Source organism: Acanthochromis polyacanthus, chromosome 19 (genome assembly GCF_021347895.1).
Source record: "Acanthochromis polyacanthus isolate Apoly-LR-REF ecotype Palm Island chromosome 19, KAUST_Apoly_ChrSc, whole genome shotgun sequence".
Lineage (NCBI taxonomy): Eukaryota > Metazoa > Chordata > Actinopteri > Pomacentridae > Acanthochromis > Acanthochromis polyacanthus.
In genome coordinates this window covers 10,791,723-10,818,068 of record NC_067131.1, presented here as the reverse complement: position 1 = coordinate 10,818,068, position 26,346 = coordinate 10,791,723, and the positions used below count along the sequence as shown (strand labels likewise).

Below are 26,346 nucleotides of genomic sequence, written 5' to 3'. Positions count from 1 at the left end.
AGTCTTACCTTGTAGCTGCTGCTGCTCCAGGGCCAACGTCTCCAGTGTGTAGTTGCAGAACTCCAGGTTCTCCAGAGCCTGCATTCGAGCCGTCTCCTCCTCCTCCTCCTCCAGCATCGCCCTGAGCTCCTCGGCCGTGTGAGCGTACGCCTCCATGTCGTGCTCCACCTCCTGCAGCCTCAGTAACAGCTGGTACCTCTCCTCCTCCTCCCTCTGCCTCTGACTCTCCAGCTCCATCTCCCTCTCCAGCTCCTGCTCTGCTTCCAGCTGGCTCTGGATTTCGTGCTCCTGGGCAGCTGCGAGGTCGCCGAACTCGGCCTGGCCTCCCACTGTTTGGTCGAGGAGGTTTGCAGCCGGCTCGTCGGGGGAGTAGAAGATGGGGCTGCTGGTGAGGGAGTTGTCAGTTGGAGGGGTGGTGTTTTGTCTCGGACAGCGTGGAGGAGGACGAGGAGCCGGGCGAGCTGGTTTGTACGGAGCTGGAGCTGCAGGACGATGGACTCTCGGACGAGGAGGAGGAGGGCGGAGGGTTCTTCTTCTTTCCAAAGAGAAAGAATTGGACTGCGTAAGGTTGGAAACAGGAGAATGTGAGGAGCCTCGCATGATATCGCTTTCATGGCTGTAGTCCAGGATGGAAAAGTGGCGTGAGATGATGGATTGCTGGTTCAGGTCGGCTACAGGCGACACACCTCTGGAGGCACCAGAACCCACGTTAGTATCGCTGTACGGTGTAGTCAAGCTTTTCTCGAATTCAAAAAGCTGCTGGGAGAGTTTGGCCTCCAGGTCACCGGCTGAGGTTGCCAAGGCTTCTAAGGTGATGGATGTTGGCAGCATCCCATTGGAGCCTCTAGTCGTCTGCTGGGAGCACGGCCGTGCGTCGGCAGTGTGCTGCATCATATCAGCATCACTTACACTGGCATGGCGAGTCAGCTTCTTCTGCTTATGGCCCTCAACAAGATTAATCAATGTCTGGGAAAGACTTGCAGCCCCGTTATTAGTGGAGGAACCATCTGTTGATGACCTCTGATAATATCTGCTGTCTTTAGACCAACCAGAATGAGTGCTAGGCAATGTTAGGCTATGAGTTAGTTTGGGTTTTAAGGGTCGAGTGTTTCCGTTTGTATAGTTTGACTGATTTCTGCCAGCATGTTGGCGATGGCTACGTGCAGGCAGGCTGGGTCGAGGTGGGAGTCTGGGCCTTGGTGGAGGAGATGATTTGGGTCTCTCCGGTCTCCTGTGTGCCGGAGCCAGAGGCCTACGTGGCCGAGAGTCAGGCCTGCTACCTCCATCTCTCTGTCTCCCATTATTAGTCTGAGCCCCAGAACTTTTAATTCCATGTTGCCACCTCTGTTCCTCAGTCCTCTCAAAGTAGTCCAGGTCCCACACTGTGTGGTCCTCATATGTCGTCCATTCAGGCTCATTCTCTGACCCATTGGGGCATAAATGATCTGAGCTGTATTCCCTGCAGCTGTTCTCTTTCTCTTCTCCTACTGGTTCAACCACATTCGTCTCCTCTGCAGTTTTCTGTCCATCATCCTCCAGTTTCACAAAACGATGAGGGAAGATACCCCGCCGCCCTCGCAGCTCGCCCTCCAGCCAACCATCTTCCAAAGTGCTCACGACGCGAATGCGATCCCCAACATCAAAGTCCAATTCTTCTGGCTCCAAGGCCCGAAATTCATACAGCGCCACTCCATAGACGCCTCCCTCCTCCTCCTCCTCCTCCTCCTCCTCCTCCTCCTCCTCCTCCTCCTCTTGTTCTTCTTCAACTGCAGCATCCTTTTGTTCTTCGTCGTCTCTCACAAAAACTTCCCCTTCTTCCATAACTTCCTCCTCAGTTCCTTCTCCTGCGTCATAAGCGTCCTCGTAGATATACTGTTGAGGGACGTTGTTCAAACCCTGGCAGTCCTCAGACTCCTGAGGAGATCGTAGGGGACCCATGAGCTCCACGAAGCCCTCTGGGAAGATGCCCCTGCGGCCCTCCAGCTCGCCCTGGAACCAGCCCGGCTCCGGCAGGCCGGTGATGATGATCAAGTCGCCCTCGCGGAAGTCCAGCTCTTCGTTGAGCTGCGCGTGGAGGTTCATGAGGGCTCGGGCTTGACCCAGGGCGTAAGATGGGAGCTCTGAAGCCTGGGCCTGAGCTGAGCGTTCGGACAGCTGCCTGGATCGACCAGAGAGGTTCATCTCCTTCACGCATGATGTCGGGAAGAGACCACGGATGCCCCAGGCATTACAGCCACGCTGCCAGGTTTCCCCGAGGTCCATGGACCCTCCGGCCTCTCCCACTACCACATCACCTAGAGAGACAGAGTTTAAAGGGGATTTCTTTTAATATTTATACTACTGATATAAATATAACTGAAAGACAACAGAAAGCTTGTTTTCTAAAGCGTATGAGGGGAGTTGTATGCACTCAGGTACATGGATGCAAACAAGGTAACTATAGTACATATACATTGTTTATATTCTTTGTGATCCAACAAATTAATGAATTAACAGAGAAAGAACAATGTTGGAGTCGACAGGTGCCTTTTTTACATCATAAAATGCCCTTCTGGGGGTGCATACTTGAACTAAACTGAGCATTTTCCTACATTTTTGTCTAAAATCCAGCAGCTTTAGTCACATTACAAAGACATCTAAGCAATTTATTCCAGATTTACCTCTATCATTGCACTTCTAATAACTTTACATGGGCTGTCACTAACATTATATGGAGAATCAGGGATTATAGGAATGTTGACTGGTCAGCCACAAGTCATGGGGGTCACATTCCAAAGACCTGTGGCTCCACCTCCCATTGTGTCCGGGAGCAAAACTGGATCACGGCCAACAGGACCGTGGAAAATCATACTGGAAATGAACATTTCAACTCTCGGATGGCCAATAATGACCGTTTCCTATTTATCCGCTGATCTGGGAAGTGATATTTATCCATGACAATGCCAAAATATGCTGGAATTATGGTTATTATTGTTGAATTTGGTCATGAGTCAAATCAAAACAAAATGAGAAACTGGACACACGATAAAGGGACACTGATGAGTTGCTGATGAACAATTTGTCATAGCTGGAGCTTCTGATTTGGCTGCTACACAGTTTTCCATGACCAGCAGCCTTCAGCCAAATTCCTTTTAACTTCAAAAGCACATTCAATTTCTGATTGCCTAAACTACTACTATGCGTACTACTAGAGGTACTTCTACTAGCATTAAAATACAAACATAGAGTTTTAACGATATAAAAGATCTCTGCAAACATCAATGCTGCATGAAGGAGAATGTTGTAAATGTAAAAACAACACTAACTGATGTGAAAAGAAAACAAAGAGCAGAAGACGGACTATGCCGGTTTATGTTTGGTCTCTGGGGACATCTAGTGGGGACTCTTGAAAAATAAATTTGTGTTTACACTTTGCTGCTCAAACACTGGAGGAATCTGCTCGGGTATTGTCTTATTTTATGCTTTTAATGTCTGCACAATAATCTGTAATCGTAAATACAGTAGAGCAGACAACGTCTATGCTCCAACAGGTGACTAATAGAAGCAGCAGAATGTCTGAGTATCTGAGCATTCTATTATTTCAGGAATAAATTAGATTAGAATAGAGTTTTGATTATTTATGATACTACAAACTGGCTTAATCTAAAATTCAGGCTTGCTGTTCCAGTTAAATCAGAATGTTGAATTTCTTAGAAAATGTGAGTCAAAGTTAAACCTTAAACTAGACTGAATTCCCCTTTGGGGGTTGAATATGTTCCTTTTAAAAATAGCTATGTTGTTATTGGTTTAAATATAGCAGTTCCTAGAAATATGAGCTCCTTCCCTAACAAGAAAGCAAAAAATACAAAATCAGACAGAGGCCTGTAACTGCAGCTGAATGTGAAATTCTTTTATGACGTTGCAGTATGTGAGGTTCTTTTGACCTTCACAGTATCAGTTCTAACTTGTCTTTAGAAATTCCATCCCGGTGCACAACATGACCTTTATCGTCCCTCTGATCAATTTTCTAGAGAAGTGTCTCCACCACGGAGACATCACAGGTTTGATCCTTGGCTTTTTCTGTTTCTATCCTTGGGCTACAGTTGTTTATTTCAAATAATTAATCTATTTTTATGTTACTGTTTACTTTAAAGAAGATGTCATACAGGAGCAATGCCTTGGCTCCATTCATTGTGATTAATGCAATAGAGTGTTTAACATCAGCTGTAGTTCCATCAATTAGAACATTAATATTAATTCCTCATAAAGTACCGGATGCTATTGAAACAGAAACAAACAACATCAATTTCTGGCATCAATTTTGGAGACAAGGCATCAGTCAGATCCAACAGTCCAACACAACACAAAACAACCAGTTTACCTGAGTGCTGCGACATCAACAAAAAGCGTTAAGCTAAGTGAGAGAACACAAACTTTTAGTGTCAGCAGTACAGCAAGTCCAGACAGAGCAAAAGCAGTAAAGAACAATCAGTGACAGAACTGTCCAAAGCCAGAAAACAGCCTGATTCATACTTTAGTCATTGTTTAAAAAGTCAGCATTATGTGCGAGTGCAGACAGAACGTCCATACCTCTCTTTAGGGACAGATTCCCCGGCTCTGCTGAGCTGAAATCACTGATGCACACGTAGAGTCTGTCTCCAGGCTTGGTGCTGGGAATGGTGACCTCCTCCACAAAGGTGCTGGGGAACTGACCTGAGAATAGCAGACAGAATGACTCCAGTTAATTCAATGGAAAACATCTTCCATACATGCCTGATACGTCTGTTTTCTCAAGACAATGACATCACTGAATGTTGTAACTTCCCAAATTCTTCTTCTCCAATACACCCTATATTCAGACTTACAGACATATATATTATTAACCCTCAGTAACCCCAAAACAATGAGCAGGTTTGATATCTTTACAAACATAACATTTATCAGAGCCAGAAATTGTAAAAAAGGAATAAAGCATCAGATTTTCAACTTTCCTGTGGTTCTTGAACCACTCATCAGTGACAAAACGTGCCTTCCATCTGAAAACGTCACCAGATTTACACATTTAATCACAATCTATCATTTAAATAACTTTATTCTTTGTGTTATTAAAAAATGCAAAAAAAAAAACCAACAGCTTGCATTAACCAGTTTCTGTTAAAAACAAAATATTCTGCACTCCTTAATGCAACTGAGAGGCAATGATTGACTCATCTGCAATCAACAGTCGCATGACAAGAATTCAGGGACTTTTCGGCTGAACTGCAGGCTGTGTTTACACATATCAGACAGGTGACCAGTACGGAAACAAAATAAAAATGTATGTAGCAAGATATTTATAGTAAGTACAGTCACCATTTCATTTTCCAGTATTGATAACAATATGCCTAGAAACTGCTTGAGGTTCAGAGGTTTAACATGATGAAGCATCCTCACTCTAATGTGATTACTTGCAGGCTACACCGCATATACAACAATTGTACAGGCTATCAATTAATAGGCTGTGTAGGTATTTAAATCGTTATCTGGAGAGAAAAGGAGCTCATGAGGGAGCTCATAAATGTGTATATTTACAAATATATTAACTTACATGGCTTCTGGATGGAATATGTCATTTGAAAAGGCTAGACAGAGCTTTATATAAAGCCAACTGTTAGCTATCTTAAAACGTCTATGTGGCTGTACCAGAACCAGAACCAGTGCAGGTATTTTACTCGGGGAAAAAAAATAGCTATTCATAATTTTAGGTTTACAATGGGGATTCACAGAGGTGACTAACAGATTCCTATATTTGGAGAAAACCAACAGGAGTTCGATCCAGTGAACAGAACACTATCTGAGTAAAGCGTCTAGATGAAAACAGAGAAATATGTGTATGTGAATTTCTTCTTCAGAAGATGTACGTCAACATTTTACCCTGCAATAAAGTCAGTTGCCTGTTAACTCCTGCTATAGATGTACTGATAATATCTGTGTTTTCCAGGAGTAGCTGAACGAGCCAAGATCGACTTCCCCTCCGCACTTCCTCTCCGAGGGAATACCCTGTGTCTTAAGGGATGTCAGACTCTTGGAAAACTTAAGTGGATTTATGTGCGTTTGACCCCTCAAGGGCAAAGAAAGCAAGGGAACAATGAGGAACACTTCAGCGGCGCAGAATGCATGTTGATCTTTCACTGCTTCCTCCGAACAATGACGACTGAACATCAAGTAACTACCTGATATTTAACCCTCTGAACCTCGAGCCCTTTCTTGGCGATTTTTTGCTCCTGTTAAATTTTAACTCAGTGTGGTTGCACTTTTCACTGTAAAATAAAGTCCTGCAACTCAATGGAAACCGCACAACCATGACTAGTCTGTACAGTATGGCACAGTTATGCCATTAATCATACAATCTTATGATTTTTTTTAATTTTTAATTTTGTTTTTATGCTTGTCTCCTGTCTGATCTGTCTACACACAGCCTGCAGTTCAACCCAGTTTGGCAGAAAAAAAGATTTTTTTTTTCACGACTGTTGATTTCAGCTGAGTCAGAAATGGCTTCTTAGTAGCACAGAGGAATGCAGAATTTTTTGTTTTTCACAGAGTACAGTTAGTGAAAAGACTTCATTTTTGCAGAATTTTTATATGAGACATGTCAAATAATGTTATTTTGATGCAATATCCCGATTACAAGCTCAACTTTGGTTAATTTCACTGATGGAACAGCAAATGATTAGTTCAAGGACTGATCACAGTAAAATATTGACATTATTAACCTGGCAATAGCCAGATTAATAATTGTGTAGTACTTGATAGTACTCCACAATATCAATCTGGGACCGCTCCATGTAAATCCGTTCGGAGGAAAGAGGCACGGACTGGACAATGCAACAGTATGTCCCGCCTCTGACAGGTTTGTTTTTAGCCAATCGCGGGATCTTCACAACGTGCGGAGCCAATTGGTAGATTAAACTCTTACCAAAACCCGTAGGTAAAAAAGCACAAACATCTTTACCGTCCAGAAATGCGCAAAGCGCCTCTCGTTGTTCTTCCTTCAAAGAAGCGATACGAGATTCAGCTAAAACTGACTTAATAGCAGCATCTACACGATCGTTGTCCTCCGTTGCCATGTTTGTTTTGATCTACTGGCGCTTGGTGTTGTCGTCACACCTGGATATCCCGCCCATTATCCCGCCCCACACACGAATACTGCTGCGTGATTGGCCCGAACCAACTTGGTGCTGTACGAAAAGTGAAGGCGGGAGCGGAGCAAGATGGTTTCTTGAGAGATTTGTGAACTCACAAATATCGCGAGAAATCAACTTGCTGGCAAGGTTATGACATTATGTCAGTTCTGCACATATCATAATATCAAATATTAATCCAGTGTCAGTACTTATGTGGTTGACAATGCAACAGAGGAACAACATGCAGCACAGTTATGGTTAAAGACTGTCTCTACATCCCTACAGTCATATTTTGAGTGTAATTTATCTGCCAAATAGACACATGACACACAATGCACAAATTAAAAGTGAACTTGTCTGATAGCATTATTTTTATTCATTTATTTTACAGACATTGTACTGCTATCATCATCACAAACTACTGACATTATGACAGTCCTAGTCATTAGGCAGTCATGAAAGTATTCTATTACAAAACAAGGGAGGAAGAGAAGAAACGGATGATAACCAATTTTTTAAACTCCACCTCATGTCCCACTTTAGGAGCAAATTGCTCAGACATGCACACTTCAGTGCTTAAATGAAACACACCCACAGCTTCCCGTGTGGATTAATTTCAGAATCAATACACAGTAGTAGGATTCTCTGTGTGGTTTTTGGCATTTTTGGCAAGCTAAGTGCAGCTTCATTTTCAACCATACAGGTCAGTTTACGTAATAACGGCCGCTGACAACTCACCTGTGACGCCATCTTTGTTGCCAAGCAACCAGAACTCGTCCACGACACTGAGCACCTCGATCACATCACCAGTGAAGAGTGGCAGCTCCTCGGAGACGCTGGGGAGAAACTCGAACACAGCACGCACCACCGATCCCGCTTCCATTACTCATAACCTGTGGAGGTAGAAAGACGGAATGCTGAGAGATTAATTAATAGATGGTTCTGACACTCTTTAATAAGAGAAAATTCACGCAAAATGACGAGGAAAAGAGAACGGTTTTCTGAACAAGGCACTATTCAAAATCCATGCTTTAGAAACCAACAAATGGCTCACAGAGAGAGCGAGCGTTGGTGAAATCACACCAAATGAAAGGGGTAGTGAGAGCGTGAGAAACCCGCAACAGAAAGGAGACAGAAAAAGAAAGAAAAGAGAGCTCTACTTAAGAAGGCTGAAGGACATTCCACAACACTGTTGTATCCTTCTCCTGTTTCTCTGCCTTCTGCTAAAAGAAACAAGTGTTGGGGATGAACTTGAACTTCAGTCCAAGCTGTACGAACAGGATGAGGCAATCCTTATATCGCACACAAATTCAATGAAGTCAAGTAGATTTCCTAGTGAAATCATCTCTGACTATTGCACAGATGTGTTGTGTAATTTGCTCCACACAAACAACACAAACAGTACAATTGGTAACGCACTCTAGCTTGAAGTCAGTGTTCTGACATCATGTTTGCTGCATGATACAAGTCATTTCAGTGGGGTGTGTCTGTTACGAGCTTATGTTGGATATATTATATAAGGTTTCTTTTTCCTTATTAGATGGACCTATGATTTTAAAATTTTGTCTTAAGTAACAGAGCAACTCAGTTAAATGTAAGTCAGTGGAATCTCGTAACATTTACCAACTGCTTTTCTTTAAAGATCATCCACCCTTTTTAGCGACACTTAAACCTACAAACTTCTGGGAAACAGAATGCTCAAAACCTGAATGACTGGGTAAAATTTTCAGCTATTCCTCTGATAAATTCAGGATTTTGGGGCTGATACTGATTTTAAGGAGCCAGAAATACTGATATCGCTATATTTGCAGTTAATGTTTCTATAAATGGGTCATTCCAACTGAATTCACCAAATTTGAAAAAAACAAAAAAAACAACACTTTTCAATTCCTTCAGTTTCACAGATTTTTATTTAAAGTAGGACTTTAAATGAAAAATAAAAATAAAAGCATTAAAGAAGCACAATGACTTGGAAAACCATGATATTTCAGTAACAATATTATATAACTGAGACCCCTATTGGAGAATTTTCCGCTATTATACGTGCTAACTGATGGTCCTAATATTAGCCATAAATGTAAAAAACAGAGATTCAATATTTTTTTCTCATAAAGAACACCATAATCTACATGTTTAAAGCTTTTATTAGTATCAGTCACAAGGCAAAAAAACTTAGGGTGCAACATGAAGGTTTTATGGTTGGTGGGATATCAGATTAGAAGAAACCATGGGCATTTTTAGACCAAATTTGTACCATCACATAACTGGGTAGTATTGAACTATCAAAGCAGGGTTGGACCATTAAAGACCATATATACACGTAAACGAGCTTACAAAATGTCAGGACTCCAGCTACATTATTTCTGAAGTAATGGCTAGCATTGCCGCAAAGAAAAGATGCGAAAATCAACATGACCCCACCATCTTTAAGAATTTTTAACTGAAACTAATGTTACCTATGAATCCAGATTTTACACATGGTCATCTCAATCATTATTCATCACTTTAATAAAAAAATCTGTCAAACTGAAGCTGATTAGGCGTGGGGTTGCCAATGAATTGAGATGGAATGACTCATACATATGTTAGAGTTATACACACGTGGACAAAATTGTTGGTACCCCTCAGTTAAAGAAGGAAAAACCCACAATTCTCACTGAAATCACTTGAAACTCACAAAAGTAACAATAAATAAAAATTTATTGAAAATTAAATAATCAAAAACAGCCATTACTTTTGAATTGTTGATTAACATAATTATTTAAAAAAACAAACTAATGAAACAGGACTGGACAAAAATGATGGTACCTCTATAAAAGATTGAAAACTATTTGACCAGAGTGACATGATTAACTCAGGTGTGTCATTTAATTGACATCACAGGTGTTTCCAAACTCATAATCAGTCAGTCTGCCTATTTAAAGGGAGACAAGTAGTCACCCTGCTGTTTGGTGAAAAGGTGTGTACCACACTGAACATGGACAACAGAAAGCGAAGGAGAGAATTGTCCCAGGACATCCGAAAAAAAAATTATAGACAAACATCTTAAAGGTAAAGGCTATAAGACCATCTCTAAACAGCTTGAAGTTCCTGTGACAACAGTGGCTCATATTATTCAGAAGTTCAAGACCCACGGGACAGTAGCCAACCTCCCTGGACGTGGCCGCAAGAGGAAAATTGATGACAAATTGAAGAGACGGATCATTCGAATTGTATCCAAAGAGCCCAGAGCAACCTCCAAAGAAATTAAAGGTGAACTCCAAGGCCAAGGTACATCAGTGTCAGATCGCACCATTCGTCGTTGTTTGAGCCAAAGTGGACTTCATGGGAGACGACCAAGGAGGACACCACTGCTGAAAAAAACTCATAAAAAAGCCAGACTGGAATTTGCAAAAATGCATGTTGACAAGCCACAAAGCTTCTGGGAGAATGTCCTTTGGACAGATGAGACCAAACTGGAGCTTTTTGGTAAGGCACATCAACTCTATGTTCATAGACTCAAAAACCAAGCATACGAAGAAAAGAACACTGTCCCTACGGTGAAACATGGAGGAGGCTCAGTAATGTTTTGGGGCTGCTTTGCTGCATCTGGCACAGGGTGTCTTGAAAGTGTGCAAGGTACGATGAAATCTGAAGACTATCAAGGCATTCTGGAGAGAAATGTGCTGCCTAGTGTCAGAAAGCTTGGTCTCAGTCGCAGGTCATGGGTCTTCCAACAGGACAACGATCCAAAACACACAGCCAAAAACACCCAAGAATGGCTGAGAGAAAAGCGTTGGACTATTCTAAAGTGGCCTTCTATGAGCCCAGATCTGAATCCCATTGAACATACCGTATTTTCACGACCATAAGGCGCACATAAAAGTCTTAGATTTTCTTCAAATTGTGCGGCGCGCCCTATGGTGCAGTGCGTCCTGTGTGTGTTGTTGTTGTTGTAAGGCGGACGTAGACCAGGTGGTTTTTTCCACGCATCACTGTCGCTGTTGATCTGTGACTCTATGCGTGCCCATCTCACAGCCGATGTGAAAAAACAAGTGAAGCAAATGAACTCTGAGCTTGCTGTCATTCCGGGAGGCCTGACAAAGGAACTCCAACCGCTGGACATCGGTGTGAACCGGCCGTTCAAAGTAAGGCTGCGAGCGGCGTGGGAGCGATGGATGACCGATGGAGCCCACAGTTTCACTAAGAGTGGAAGGCAGCGCCGGGCGAGTTACGCCACAGTTTGCGAATGGATTGTAGATGCTCGGGCTAACGTGTCTGCTGGTACTGTTGTTCGAGCTTTCGCAAAAGCCGGCATCATTTTCGAGGCGCCGCACGGCACGGAAAGTGACTCTGACAGTGAAGAAAGTGAACCTGGCATGTTTGATGGAGATTTAGCGCAGCTGTTCAATTCAGAAACAGAGGATGAGGACTTCCATGGGTTTGATTGATGACGATTACCGGTAAAAAAAAAATGTGAATACCAAACTCAGTTTTGCTCCCGCTCTATTTTTAAATACGCACACTTGTGTGCTTGTTTTATCTGTGTTTTACCATGCCCGCGCCTATTGATGATTAAAAAAATGTTAGTACTTTGTAATCAATACTTAAATAAAGCACAACCAAACTCAGTTTTGCTCCCGCTCTATTTTTAAATACGCACACTTGTATGCTTGTGTGTGTGTTGTTGTTGTAAGGCCGACGTAGTAGAGGACACCATGAGAACGTTAAAGGGGGAAGTGTGGGCGTGGATTGTATATAAAACCCTCGCCATATAATCAGGTGCGCCTTATGTGTGTGTTAAATACAGTAATGGCACACATAACTGAGACTGCGCCTTTTGGTACGGTGCGCCTTTTGGTCGTGAAAATACGGTATGTGGAAGGAGCTGAAACATGCCATTTGGAGAAGACACCCATCAAACCTGAGACAACTGGAGCTGTTTGCTCATGAGGAGTGGGCCAAAATACCTGTTGACAGCTGCAGAACGCTCATTGACAAATACAGAAATCGTTTAATTGCAGTGATTGCCTCAAAAGGTTGTGCAACAAAATATTAAGTTATGGGTACCATCATTTTTGTCCAGCCCTATTTCATTAGTTTGTTTTTTTAAATAATTATGTTAATCAACAATTCAAAAGTGATGGCTGATTTTGATTATTTAATTTTCAATACATTTTTATTTATTGTTACTTTTGTGAGTTTCAAGTGATTTCAGTGAGAATTGTGGGTTTTTCCTTCTTTAACTGAGGGGTACCAACAATTTTGTCCACGTGTGTACTAAAAGGAAAAATTATAGGGTTATTTTAATTAACTTTGCAGCAATGAATTTAACAAACTAGGCAGCAACTTGACATGAAGACAATCCTTTACTCTGCACCATCATCTGCTCAGTTGTGATACATGCTCTGCTACATGTGCTGCAGACAGTGCTGAGAGGATTTTAAACAATGGAGTTGGAGCTGCCTATGTTTGCATTAACAGCTCCTCTGTAATGTGATGTAATGGAATCACAACCACAGGTATGAGATGAGACCCTGTTTGAAACAATCGCATGCATTATTTCAGGCCACAGAGTCACTTACGGATTCTGTTCAAACTTCTGCTCATTTGATGACTTCTTCAATTATGAATAAAAATGCGCAAATGCACATAACAAGGATTTGAGCAGCCCTTGTGAATCATTATCTGGAGACAGACTAACCACAGGTGGGGATGGACACGCTGAAGGAGACGGGAAACGAGAGAAGAGGGCTGCAGTTCGCCTCAGTCAATGGCGCCTCTGTTAAGTTAGCTAACGGAGCCGAGGGGGGCGGGGTGGGAGAGGAACAAGACTCCAGCCCAGCTCAGTGCCACCGTCTCTGGGGACAGACACGGATCAGGTCGGGGCAGATGACCAGCGACAAAAAGAAGAGAAAGGCTATTTCAGTGCATATGTCTGTGTTTGGGTTGCTTCAGAGTGAAGGCAAAGCAGCAGTGTTTGGCTTAACAACAGTAGCCGAGGCCGAGTGTGTGGCAGGTTGTGAACTCAACACCGCACAGCGTTAAAACCACAAAGAAACCCGAGCCAAGGCTGTAACTAATGCAAGCCAAAGGGAGGTGGCTGGAAACGCAGCAGGCCACGAGCACAAATGGGCTGTCTGTTCATTTATGTAGTGGACAGGACACTCTGTTGTTGGAGGTTTATTGTTATTTCAGGCAGTATTATGTGTAACAATGCAAACAGAATGATGGGAAAGACCAAATTACCAAAATAGACCACAACAGTACAAGCATTTCTGTTTAACTTTACTCTTACTTTCGTATTTTCAACAATTAGAGCTTGTAGATAGTATTTATGATACTTTGTTACTATTTCATAAGCGTTTAACTCTTAAATATCAGCTGATCTGGACTGTGCAGGTGTTTAATCAGATGCAGATCAAACCAATCGGAACCTAGCTGCAGACAAGATAGCCTAACTTAACCGTGGCGCTCACATGTTTTCCAGTGAGGACGTTGTTCTTCCTTGTAGATTCTATGAGACATTCATAACTAAGGGGACATTAGGTCAGCTAATAATGCAAATAAGACTGAATACTGTTCAGTTTTTAGGGCCTTTAATAATATAAAACTCTTCCAGTTGGGACCACTATTGGAGAGGTTTCCCCTATCATACTTGCTAATTGAAGGTCTTCATATTGGCCATAAATGCAAAACACAGAGTTTCAATATTTTTTCCTCATAAAGAATGCCTCTGACTGGCACCACACTCCACATTTTCAAACCTTTGATGCACAACATGGGTGAAGAGATGCCCATTGTTTTCCACTGAGTATGGGTCGCTTTTGTGCATCAAAAGGGTTAAAGCTCTAACTGGTGTCAATCCCTAGCCTAGCCGCGCTAGACAACCCACGGCAACTAATTTAATTCTCTGCCAGGGTGGGTCTAGTTACCCTCCATAAGGCTCGAGGTTGGATTCTCCTAAAACTGGCCGGACGAATCACCATGAAGTGTAGAGTCAGAAGGCGGGCGTAACTAAGTGACGACAGAGGCGCGACGATTCTGACAGAAACAACCGGAAACAACTAGCCTAGCCGCACTAGACAACCCACGGCAACGAATTTAATTCTCTGCCAGGGTCGACAACAAAAACGACAACAGTCGTTGAGCTCCATTAGCACCGACTCTGAATAATCTTTCTGTTAACATGTCTGTAATATACTTGAGCTTCACCCATTGACTGTATAAATAAGGCTTCACCGAACTACCGCATCCTTTGATTTCCGGCGCTCTAGGAGCCTATTCGTTGCACTGATTGGTTGTATACCTACCCAATTGCTGCAGAGTGATTTGATAGACAACCTTTGAGCCCGCCTCCCTCCCTGTCGGGCGTGCCTAGACCCTTGTGCCTTCAGAAACATGGGTGTAGCGCGGCTAGGCTAGTCAATCCCAGGACAAAATTGTCCTCTTAGGGTGAGATATAAAGATGTCATGGCTGGAGGAAAATCATCATTTGTCTGTTTATCTGTGCAGCATGAACAGGATAAAGCATGAATCATGTTTTTGCTTATCCAGGTTTCAAAAGAAAACTGCCGCTGTAAGTCATTGTGAAACAAACATGTTCTGACTCGCACCTCAGAGAAATGGTTTCCATGAAACAGTGAATGATAATAATGTAACCAACAACAGCTCACAGCCTGATCAGTTGTGTCTGAGTGAATGTGAACAGTGAACACATTTTAGGGTTTACATGATAATGTCTCAGCTTGGGTCTAGAAGGATAAAACCTGAACCTGAAGTAATTTGTGGGTGTTTTTCCTGTCACAGTTTTACTCACTGTGGGCTAATTTTTTTTACTGCAATATAAAGTCCTTTTGTCTTTAGCGCAGTGAAGCCCAGTTATAATGTCACAAATCATAAAGAAAAAATGAAATTGCATGATTTCATTACTTATTTCACAAACGACAACAAAAACTGGAAACAAGATGTTGCTTTACAAGTTCCCCCAGGTATTACAAATAGAGAAAAATATTGATATTTCACTATTTTCATTGCAAATTTATTTCCATACTTGTCTCCTCCTTACACTATGTAAACACAGCCTGCAGTTCAGTCAAGTTCGGGTAAAAAGTCCCTGAATTTTCCTCACGTGACAGTTGGTCACATCTGAGGGATACTGACTGTTCAGTTGTGTTAAAGTGCACAGAATTGCTTACAGATTGTTTATTTTTTAAGTAAATGTTTAATTGAGGGTTAAAAACTAAAGTAATTAAGAATAAATGCCCAAATTTCAAGGCTGAATTTGGTTAAGGCTCCCAAAGGAAGAACCAGTCTAGAGACTGTTGAAAAATTGAAAAACACTTGTTGATTCTTTCTGTTTTCAGTTTAGTTTCTGGCTCCGACAAATGATGCAATTCTATCTGTCTTTCTGTCTTTCTAAATAATAATATGCCATTCAAACCTGCTGGTGAGGCTGAGGAGGAAGGAGAGAAAAAGAGGAATACTGGATGAGCCAAAAGATAACAACCTAATCTGAAATCGTAGCGCTCTAGCAGCAGTTCACATACAAGACACAGATAAAAAAAAGTCTACAACACACATCTTTATTGTATTACTCGTGCCTCAAAGAACGTCAAGCTAAATTTTCAAGCCGACAGTGAAAGAAGAGTCACTTCTGATTACCCATTAAAGTAGTAGATAGTTGCAGCCTTTCCATACATCCGCAGACGGTCTGTATGTAGCAAAAGCGCTTCACAAGCCACAAGAGAAACGCTTACCAAACGACGCGCCTTTGCACTTCATGTCACATCTGGCCCACAGCTGGCTTTCAACAAATCTCTGCCACTTTAGCTGTGAAAGTGCAAAGTGTCCTCTCTATTGTGTCTGCATTGTGTTAAGGTGATGCAACGACCCTATCGCGAGCCAAGTTGAAGCAAAACAGGCTGCCGTTATGGAAATTCAAGTGCAAATCTGACACCGTTGAAGGTTTGAATTTACGGGGCAGCGTGTGCTTTGTCTAATAAATGACTAATGTGAAGGGATTACACCAAGATACATACAACTAGTGACCTCTAAACTTACCAGTATTACTAAATTAATTGAAATGTCCTCATAATTATTACCATAAATGACACTACTCTGCTGAGAAACCAATGCTTACATTTGAATTAGGAGGTTTATGACAGATTTCAACAGATTCTGCAGGAACAACTCGGTATGTTTTTCTGCTAGCATGTGAAAGTGCAATTTAAGGTCATCTTACAGCAACTGAGCAAATTTCCCCATTAAAGCACCATGTGAAATCCATGTACAAACTGTAATATTCACAGCAAAGGTGAAATGTTCTGTGAATGATAATGATACTCATTGTAACTATGTTGGATAATAACCTACACAGAGCAATGTCAACACATGTCTGCAAATTATGGGAGAGAAAACCACAGTAAATGTGGCAAAATTGCCAAATCTACATCAGGCATTGACCAAAAAGTGCTATCATCCCGTGCAGGGGTGTCAACCATGCGGCCCGCGGGCCAAAACTGGCCCCCCAGACGGTCCAATGCAGCCCGTGGGACAATTTTGTAAAAAATACAGAGAAGACATCAGCTGCGGATTGCAAATTTGTAAAACTATTCATTTCAAATAATTTGTACACACGACAAGTTGATTTGATCATAAAGTAAAACACTAGATTTCCCATTGTTCTTTTGTCATTTTGTGTCTCATTTTTTGTAATATTTGGTCTGTTTGTGTTGGGTTTTTTTTTGTCTCATTTTTGTCATTTGTCTCACGTTTTTGTCATTTTGTGCTTCCTTTTTGTCTCGTATGTGCTTTTTGTCTTATTTTTGTCATTTTGTGCTTCCTTTTGGTCATGTGCTTTTTGTCTTATTTTTGTCATTTTGTGTTTCGCTTCATTCATTGTTTTTGTATCACTTTTGTCGTTTTGTTTTTCCTTCCTGTCTCGCTTGTGTTGTATTTTTTCCATCTTTTTGTTTCTTGCTTTTGTCATTTTTTTGTCTCGTTTGTGCCATTCGCCCATTTATTTGTCGCTTTCCACCATTTTTGTCTAATTTTTTTGTCATATTTTTGTTTTGTTTCGTGTCGTTTGTCTCATTTTTGTTGATTTTGTTTTTCGTTTTTGCCCTTTTGTGCCCTTTTTGCAATATTTTGTCTTGCTTTTGTTGTTTTTGATCATAAAGTAAAATACTATATTGTGCAGTTCCAGACACCTGTGACTAAATGTTTTGTGCTTTTGTAGATAAACTGTGATCTGGAAGTTGTAATGTATAAATGATAAACTGAGGCATAATGCTGTTGAAACAGAATTATTTTTTCTCAAGAAATGCCAGGTTGTTCATGATGTTTTGTAAAAAGATAATTCCTTAAATGTGAACATTTTCAGTGTACTTTTTTGAACTAAAAAAAAGAAAAAATTTGGAGGTGTGATTATGTATCGGGTATAATGTCATGATTTTTCTGGCCCTTCCCACTTGAGATCAGATTGGGCTGAATGTGGCCCCTGAAGGAAAATGAGTTTGACAGCATTGATCTAGTGCATCTTGTCCACCAGCACAGCTGAGAAAAAAAAAAAATCAACCGTCTATCTACGTTGGCCTCGCCCTGTAAAGAGTCACTGGGCTGTTGAAGCTTTCTGAAGTTAATCCTCAGATCTGAATCCAGCCAGACAAGCTCCTTAGTGTTATTTATGGCTTTGTCAGTGTGTCAGTGGCTGCCGTGCTCTGTGACTTTTACACCGGCCTCAAGCGGATGACAACCCAAGCTGCCATCAGGTAGCCCAACAGCAACCCCAACCCTCATCTGCTGTAATCTGGCAGTTCTCCACTGATACTGTGGGAAAGCACAGGAGGAGACTACGGCCTGGCACAAATTTGACTCCGGACAGCTGAAAACATAAATAAGCTTTTATCATTGACACAGTAAATTCAGTGTTGAATTCATTCCTTGTCATTTTTAAGTAATATAAACTGCTCTGATCCCACTAAATACAGTCCTTAGTGATTACATTGGCTGAAATTGTGCGTGGCTACAAATGTATAAGTGTTGGAGAAGTTACACCACAGAAAGCTGTATGAGATTTACAAAACATCACAGTATTTTTAGTCACATGAGGCTGATCCACTGGCAACACGATTTGATCATTGCTTGTATCATCAAATGGCATTTATTAGTGATTAGGGAGGGTGATAACGGACACACACTTGAAGTGTAAATGAAAATTTTGGGGTCAAAATTTAGAATAACAGAAACTCCAATGCAAAACTTTGCTGAAATGCCTGAAAAAGGAGTTCAGCTAATAGTGCTGTGGGCGGTAGTGCAACGTAGCACATTTTAAATATATATATTCTAAAAATTTGAATGTGATAAGCAGTCAAGCTGATCGTTTGTCGACCTCTAGGTGGTTTAACAGTTCAGTCCAAACTGAAATATATCAACTACCTGAGGTAGTGCAAAGGTAGAACTTTTTATCTCCAGAGGAGGAATAAAAAGTATTTAGTGATCAGAGGAAAACATCTTGACTACTGGAGGAATGAACGATTTTGATTTTGTTGATACTTTAACTCCATGAAATCTAAAATATACCAACGGGTGTGGAATGCTGTTCCAAAATAAAACTAACACTATTGATTATAAGAAGAAAGTGAATGATTGGATTTTTAACTTCCTGAGTGCCTGTGAGGTACTTTTCTGTGACATTCCTTTCCATCAGCAAAATAAATCTAAACTTAAAATCGCATTTCATCAAAATCCCTTTATTTAACAGGTCTTATTTTAAAAATTTGCCAAAAATAAACTGTCTGTTCATTAGATTCTGTACAAAACAAAAAATGCTGCGCTCCTCAACCTTTGCATTCAACAGTCACATGACAAAAATTCAGGGACTCCTCAGCTCAACTGCAGGCTGTGTTTACACAGAGCAGACGGGAGAAAATATGAATAGTAAAATTGTGTACTGTCTATAGACTCACATGTTCTTCCACTTTTGGTAACACCTGTGGGCACTTGGAAAAATCTCAATTTTTTTTCAATTTTTGTAAAGAAAAAGAAAAAGCCTAACTTAACTTTTTTGTTTGTTTTTTGTTTTTTTGTTTTTTGGGGCATTATAACTTCCTTATACAGCTCTGAAGACATTTCTGAAGTCTACCCCATGGTTGTACTGTTCCCATAAAGGTGCAGGACTTTAAATTGCAATAAAAAATGAGCCCACAGTGAGTAAAAACATAACAAGAGAAAAAAAAAAAGCTCAGAAATTCCTTGTGGTTCAGAGAGTTAATACGTTTTTAAGCACTGTCATCAGATCTAATTTTTAATTTGTCCTATATTTTGGTTTGGTATTCAAGCATTAGCATGACATGACACATTTGCATAGTAGAAAGTTGCATTTCCGAGCGATGTGACAAAACAAATCTCCTCAGTGATATCTAGTTTAATGTTACAATATCATTGCTTCATCATTGTAGGATCCAGTTCTCCTTCAAACATGTCTCAGCTTGTTCAACTACATACAAGGCTCATTAGGTTCAGTTTCCACCCAGCTCAGGGTTTATCAGAAGCTTTGCTTTTCCTATTAACAAATGAGCTCCCCTGCAAACACGATTTGTGAGATTTTACGGGGCATTAAAATGCTGAGAGTAAGCTATTTTTGCCTCGTGTTTCTGTTTTTCCGCATCTTCGTCGTCACGGATTGTGCTTTAACTTGAGGTTATGACTGAAGTATGATTCATACACGATGACGATTCATCACTACTTCACTTTAATAAAGACACTGGCTTACATGTTGGTCTTGTCATCACCACTGCAGCATGGAAAATCACAAACTTTATTCACTTTAAGTCAAAGATCAAACTGATTTTCATCTGCTTTCTCATTCTTCTGTTATTTTTTTTAATGGGAATAATGACAAATAAATGCTTAACCAAAGCTTTATAAATGCTGTATCTATTGTTTCAGACCACAGAAAAAGGTTTACTAAAAGCCATGGTTGAGTTTGCACACTGATGCAGCTGATTTCTGTTCATTCCACTCTTTGTCAGCCAATATCACATTATGTATTAATTACAGACCAGTGATCCCGCTCATACATAATAAAAAGAAATGTGAACACACTCCCAGATGTTAATGGATCTCTTCCTTCTATCCAGAATACCAAAAACAACAACAAATTTCACAACAGAACCGATTTTAATAAGCAATAGAGAGTCATTAATTGGGTATTTTCCTCTCTCATAGCATAAAATCCATCTTTCCGTTTGTCAGTGACTCAGTCTGACTCACAGCAGCTGAGGAGAAGAGAGGGAAAAGCAGGTCACGTCCAGGATAGCAGGCGTGTCCGGAGGAAATATTTCAACCAAGAAGGTATTGTATTTGAGCTACATTGTACTAAATTACAGCCCTTCCACTGGTGGAAGGCATAATTTTAGAAAATCTCCACAAACAAACCACACTAAAAGCCAGCTCCATTAGTAAAACAGTGAAATGAACTGTAGATGAAGTGTTGACCGCTCACCCCACGCCTCTCGGTAAAGTGCAAGGGGCATTACACATGTAGGCAGGTCCAAACAAGACTACAGGCGTGTCTTCTATTATGATCCGAGGTGTTGATAAGTAAAGGGACTCTGACCAAGAACGAAAATCCTGATACAAGCTCCTGCAACTGCATCAGATTATTCTAATCACAAGAATTGCACAAACAAAAGAACATTTTTAGAAGCTCCAGACCCTGAATACTGGATGCTGGATGCAGAATTTCAGACAAAAATTTAAATCTTTCCTTCGCTTTAAAGCAACAACAGCGGTTATTGATGACTTGTTTTGGCCAGAGACACTGAATGAGTCGGTGTGACTGGGACTAGTGTGAGCCACTTGGCGCTGTCCTGGAGAAAGTAACAGGATTACGACAGACGGTTAAGTCAACAGCTGACACACACACATAACCACACGTGCACTGTATCTATATACACACACACACACAGCTGACAGCTGGACAAAGCAGCAACTGTCTGACCTGAGACGTGGCCCTGAGCCATCACAGTCCTTTAGTAAACCGTCTGTGCATGTGTGTCTCTAAAATATAAATGATCGGCATAAAAGGCAGAAAAAGGAAGTGCTATGAGTATGGAGGGAAGTCTGCATTATAGAGGCACGCTTGCAATGCCCAGCATGTTTTAAACTGTAAATGCATTGGTGAGAAGAGTCAGTACAGCAATGAGAAGAGTCTTTTCACTCGATCTGACTCAATTTGAAAGCACGGCGGAGTATAATTTCCATTTAATTCATGTATTAAGATATTTTGACAAGAAAACAAGATAAGAGAAAGTGGAACAGCTTGTACAAAATACAAGGGTTTTGTTCCTGGCTCAGAAAGGTCCTCTGCGGATGATGACTCACAACAGAAAGCATAATCGGTTTGTGCACTTTAAAGGCAATGAGTTTGTGTTGGCTTAATAAATAGAAATCTAAGTGTTTTCCTGCTATTCCAGAAAAATGGATGCACAAATGTCCTTTATGCTTAAGTATAAGAAGCCCAATTAACAAAACTGGGTAAAATATACACTACCGTTTAAAAGTTTGGCCTCACTTAGAAATGTCCTTATTTTGGAAAGAAAACCATTTGTTTTCACTGAAGATAACATTAAATTAATCAGAAATAGAGTCTAAAAATCGTTGTGGTAAATGACTATTCTAGCTGAAGATGGCTGCGTTTTATTGGAATATCTACATAGGGGCACAGAGGAACATTTCCAGCAACCATCACTCCTGAAAAAAATCCTCTCTGTAGGGAAATCCTGGATTGTTGACTACTTAAATCAGATATAAATTCATGTCAAATAATACAACGAGACATGCAGAATTTAGAACACTCTTTGTACTTCTAGTTCGAAAAATAATCTTTTAACATTAAACATTACTGTCAACACGGCACAAGTCTGAACTGAGTGCAGTCACATTATCAGATTGGGCACGTACCAGCAGTGTACTTGAAGTTGGAAATAACGATTTATTTTTCCACATTTCAGAACTAATATTGGTTCAGAAATCTTAAATAGAGAAAAAGACACCAAAATCACAAAACACTCATCTCCTTCACTTGACCCTACAATTTTAAATCTAAAACAAACTGGCAGAAATGTGGGACAGACATGAACATTGAACAGCTGCAGCGCTTTTTTTTTTTAGCTGCTTGTAGAACCAGTCTTTTCTTTCCTTCTCTTGATTCCCAAAGGAATAAAACCGGCCACTCGTTCAGAATTCCAATTAGGAAAATGGGGATATCATGCTTGGAAGATGGGTTCCAAATGCTGTGGGCACAATTTGTTGGGTGCAAATTGGATATATTCTGTATATTTTCACATTTTGTTTCTTTGTTTTTTATAGTCCCTAAGAACAAAATTGTGATGTGGCTGAACAGGTCAGAATATGGCATGATACATATAATTCGGCTTCTGACAAAACATCAACAGGATTGGAAGTTCAGTTTGTTCCTTCCAGCTGTTTGTAGGATTCTTTCCTCTGAGTTTACTACATGTGAGCAGCAGCAGGATCCACATGAGACAGAGAGAGTTGTGCACTTTTATGCAACTGGAACAGCAGCAGTAACTTCATAAATGAGACATAATTATAAACCGTCCCTCACATGGAGACATAATTCATCAGTATCTAACATTAAGTCACACTATGGACTTTTCTTCACCTCAGAATCACGGTTTATCACCTGCAGTGAAATCATTTGTTACATAGGGTCAGAGTCCTGAGCGCCATCGCAGCTGTCAGGATATATTTATTTTACTGTTGATCAAGTAATAATAAGACGTTAATCACACTTGGACAGAATTTTCACTGTTTAGGAGGTCACATTTAAACCAGACTTAGTTATTTGGACAGTCTGACGCTTGGTATTAGTTTAAATGTCATCTTTTGTTTGTTGATGTACTGTCTCTCTCTTCTCTCCATCACTGTTGTGAAAGAAGTCATGAGAAACATTAATGTAAAAATGACCTAAATCTGAAGGATAGAATGCCATCACTCTAACAGAAAGATGAAGAAGCAATGATATATATAACCCAAGTCTGAAAAGGGCTTAACATTTGTCTTTATTTACAAACGGGGGCCAACATCTGACCTTTACTTTCCTTATACTTCTACCTGTAAAAAATGCTGCAACAGGATGAACTGATCCATCTTTTCCATTGCTGCAAGGCATCTCAAGCCTTCCTGTCCTAACAGGTACGGTCGGGTTGGTGCTTAAAACACTGCGTTGGTGTGAGAACAAAGCGGAGGAAGTAGGATCTGCTGACTGCCTGTATCTTTTATTGAACACCGTGTGACGCCAACAATAAAGCCGCTGCCTCAATATCTGTCTGCCTGCCAGGACGAGGCTCCGCCATCTCTGTGCCATTCATCCTATTCAGATACAGTGAAGTGGCGGGCGGGCACGTGCCTGTTCAGGCAGACGCTGGTAGAATCCTCTGGAGTGGCCTGGATGACAGCAGATGTCTTTTGATACCGATTGTTGACAGGGAACCCGTGCTGGGCGGCAGAATGCTGAGTCCGCTGAAACGCATTCACCTCAGAACAACATGGCCAGAGCAGGTGGACGGTTCTGGATATTAAAAACTGTGGGACATCTGTTGAATCCCTTTCGACCGTCTAGTCTTTCAGCACATGTGATTGTGGGGGCAGTGAAGCGGGGGGGAGAATGGGAAAGCTCTCTGACTAGCTGACAGTTGTCAACACAAGTCATGTGGCTTCAGGAGCATGTGTTTACAGTCAGCGCCTCACAGATCCCCTGTGGCTTGGTGACATAACCAATTTAGGTAATGTTTTTTTCTGTACAAAGACCTACAGCGACAAAAACTTTATGTTCTGTAACAACAAACACAAATTATACATATGAAAAGCATTTGAAATGATTTAGTTTAGGATTTTCTGCTGGCTTAGGACATAAGGACTTAATCAATTATGTGTCTATGTCAGTTTTAGCACAAACATGTATCTTTAGATTGCTAATTTTGTCTGACCAATACAAAAATATTCAGTTTACCATCATCCAATACAAAGAAAAGCAGCAAATTATCACCAATAATAGGCTATAATGAGCAAGTATTTAACATTCTGCTTGAGATTGATTTAAACATTCGACAGATGCTGAATCATTTTAACACATTCTGGGTTTAAATGCAGCCCAGAGGCTTCTGTGAATGTCACACAGTAAGGTACCACAGCGAGCTCTATTATCTGGCATTATTGATCCAAACAGCGTGTAAAAGGCAGGAGAGCTGCGCAGCTTTAGAATACATTTCATCCAGATGAGGCAGCACTGCGTGGCCTCGGCCAGCTGGATGCAGGAACACATCTGGCGCGTCGAGTCAAATGCCTAAAGATGCCAGACTATGTTGAAATATTTGGCGAGGTCGTCCTGTAGCAGTCAAACATGTGAACAGGCCTCAGTGAGCACAGAAACACGGCTGAAAGTGTGCAGACATATTTTACTGTACGCTGACGTGCCAGCTGTGCATTTCCAAACAAACTATCATACAGCAGAAACAAAGCCTGTCGTGTTACAAGGCCACCGGCAATGTACATGAGAAGAATGGACAAACTGTTTCTCCTACATAAAGCAGCGCAGACATATTACTGTAGCTAGAATTACATATCAGTTTGACATTTCCCAGCTATTATTGTGAACCTAAAATTGCCAAAATGACGCCTTTTTATCAGGGCCACAGACTGCACAAACAAAAACATAACCACATCTGGGCCTAAAATTGAGATATTTCATAAAACACTTTTTGTTCCACATGTCTATTTGCACAAACTGTCAGTAGAAACAGTTTGCACTAACCAGTTTCTGTATAAAAAAAAAAAAAAAAAAAAGAAGAAATAAATGCTGTGCTTCTCAGAAAAATGGAGAAACTATTAAAGACTCAGCTGCAACCAACAGTCACAGGACAAAAATTTTGAGCGTTTTCGGCTGAACTGCAGGCTGTTTAACGCATTGAAAATGAATTACAAATAAAGTAAAATATGGAGCTTAAATATGTGGAGCTGCCTTTTGTTCAAATATCAGTAACACCTGTGAGGCCAACATGTTGATTCCAATATTGTCTTTTTCTTTTCTGCACAATTTATAGCTAAAGAACTTAATTTTTTCTTCTCTTTGTTTAGAACCAATACGACTGTCACACTGCACAAACGACTTTTTGAGTTGCCTCTACTTCTGTTCATGGTTGTGCTGTTTCCACGTACAGTCAAGCCTGAAAATATTCATACCCCTAGCAATTTTGGACATGCTACTTTTTGGTCAACTGCTAATAAAAGCCGAGAAACACTTTTTTTTCCACAATGATGCCTCTTGGACATTGTCACATGATCTTTTGGTGGAAGCCTGTGTTATTTCTAATCCAAAAGAGCTTGCTGATTGAACAAAAGTAACTTCAAGTCAAAGTATGAATAATTCTGGGCTTGACTGTAAGTGTAGGACTTTAGATTTCAGTGCAGACGTGTGCTCACAGCCAGCAGTGACAAGAGGGGGGTTAGTCCATAAAGAGAAGCTATAGTTGTAGCGTCAACAGTGATTTTTGAGGGATTTTGTTGCCCCTGTTTTGATTCTTTATGCTAAGCTAAGCTAACCAGACACTGCTCCTGGTAGCCCCAGACTAAATGAACAAATACGAAAGTGGCGTGAAACTTGTCATGTGACTCTTAGCAGGGACGTGAATGAACTGTTTGCTGATCTAATCACCTGTCTGTGGTGCAGCTGGCACTACAGGATGTGCAGCATTTATTGCCTTTCTATTGGCCCAATGTGAGACACATGAGGAAGCACGAGGGTTGTCCTGCAAAACTTTGTAAGAGCCAAGACATTATGTAGTACAAAGCTGCTTACTTCTGTCCTGACTTATGATTAATTGAGTCAGAGCTGGACAAGCCCTTCTATGATCCTTTTTAAATCAGCCATCTCCCACACCTTCCACAGAATAGCCAGCCCAGTCTTGTCTCTAGACAGCAACATGTGTTTTCATTAAATATTAAAGACAACTGTGGCTTATTAGCTGAAAACTTCTGATAGTATGACGCAATAAATGATCATTGTCTTACAGTGTCTGTAGTGGAATTGAGGAGAGGAAAATGCTGATGCTGAATGTCGGGGAAAACCCTGGGTGGGTTCCTGTAAAAGCCTGGAAACACTCCTTTTGGCTCATCCATACAACTTGGTCCACCTCCG

At 41.0% G+C, this 26,346-nt stretch overlaps 1 protein-coding gene across 3 annotated transcripts in view; it reads right to left on the bottom strand.

Annotated features, from left to right (window-relative positions):
* dnmbp (dynamin binding protein) overlaps positions 1-26,346 on the bottom strand; it is a 63,339-nt gene that overhangs the window by 29,044 nt on the left and 7,949 nt on the right. For 2 of the 3 annotated variants that reach the window (XM_051939502.1, XM_051939503.1), the window contains exons 2-4: positions 7,881-8,035; positions 4,570-4,692; positions 9-2,294 (exon numbers count right to left, since the gene is read on the bottom strand). In XM_051939502.1, coding sequence (XP_051795462.1) covers positions 9-2,294; positions 4,570-4,692; positions 7,881-8,025 — 2,554 coding nt within the window. In that variant the 5' untranslated portion in view covers positions 8,026-8,035. Of the gene's footprint in view, positions 1-8; positions 2,295-4,360; positions 4,394-4,569; positions 4,693-7,880; positions 8,036-26,346 lie in introns of those variants that run through there. The other variant, XM_051939504.1, reaches the window with a different exon arrangement.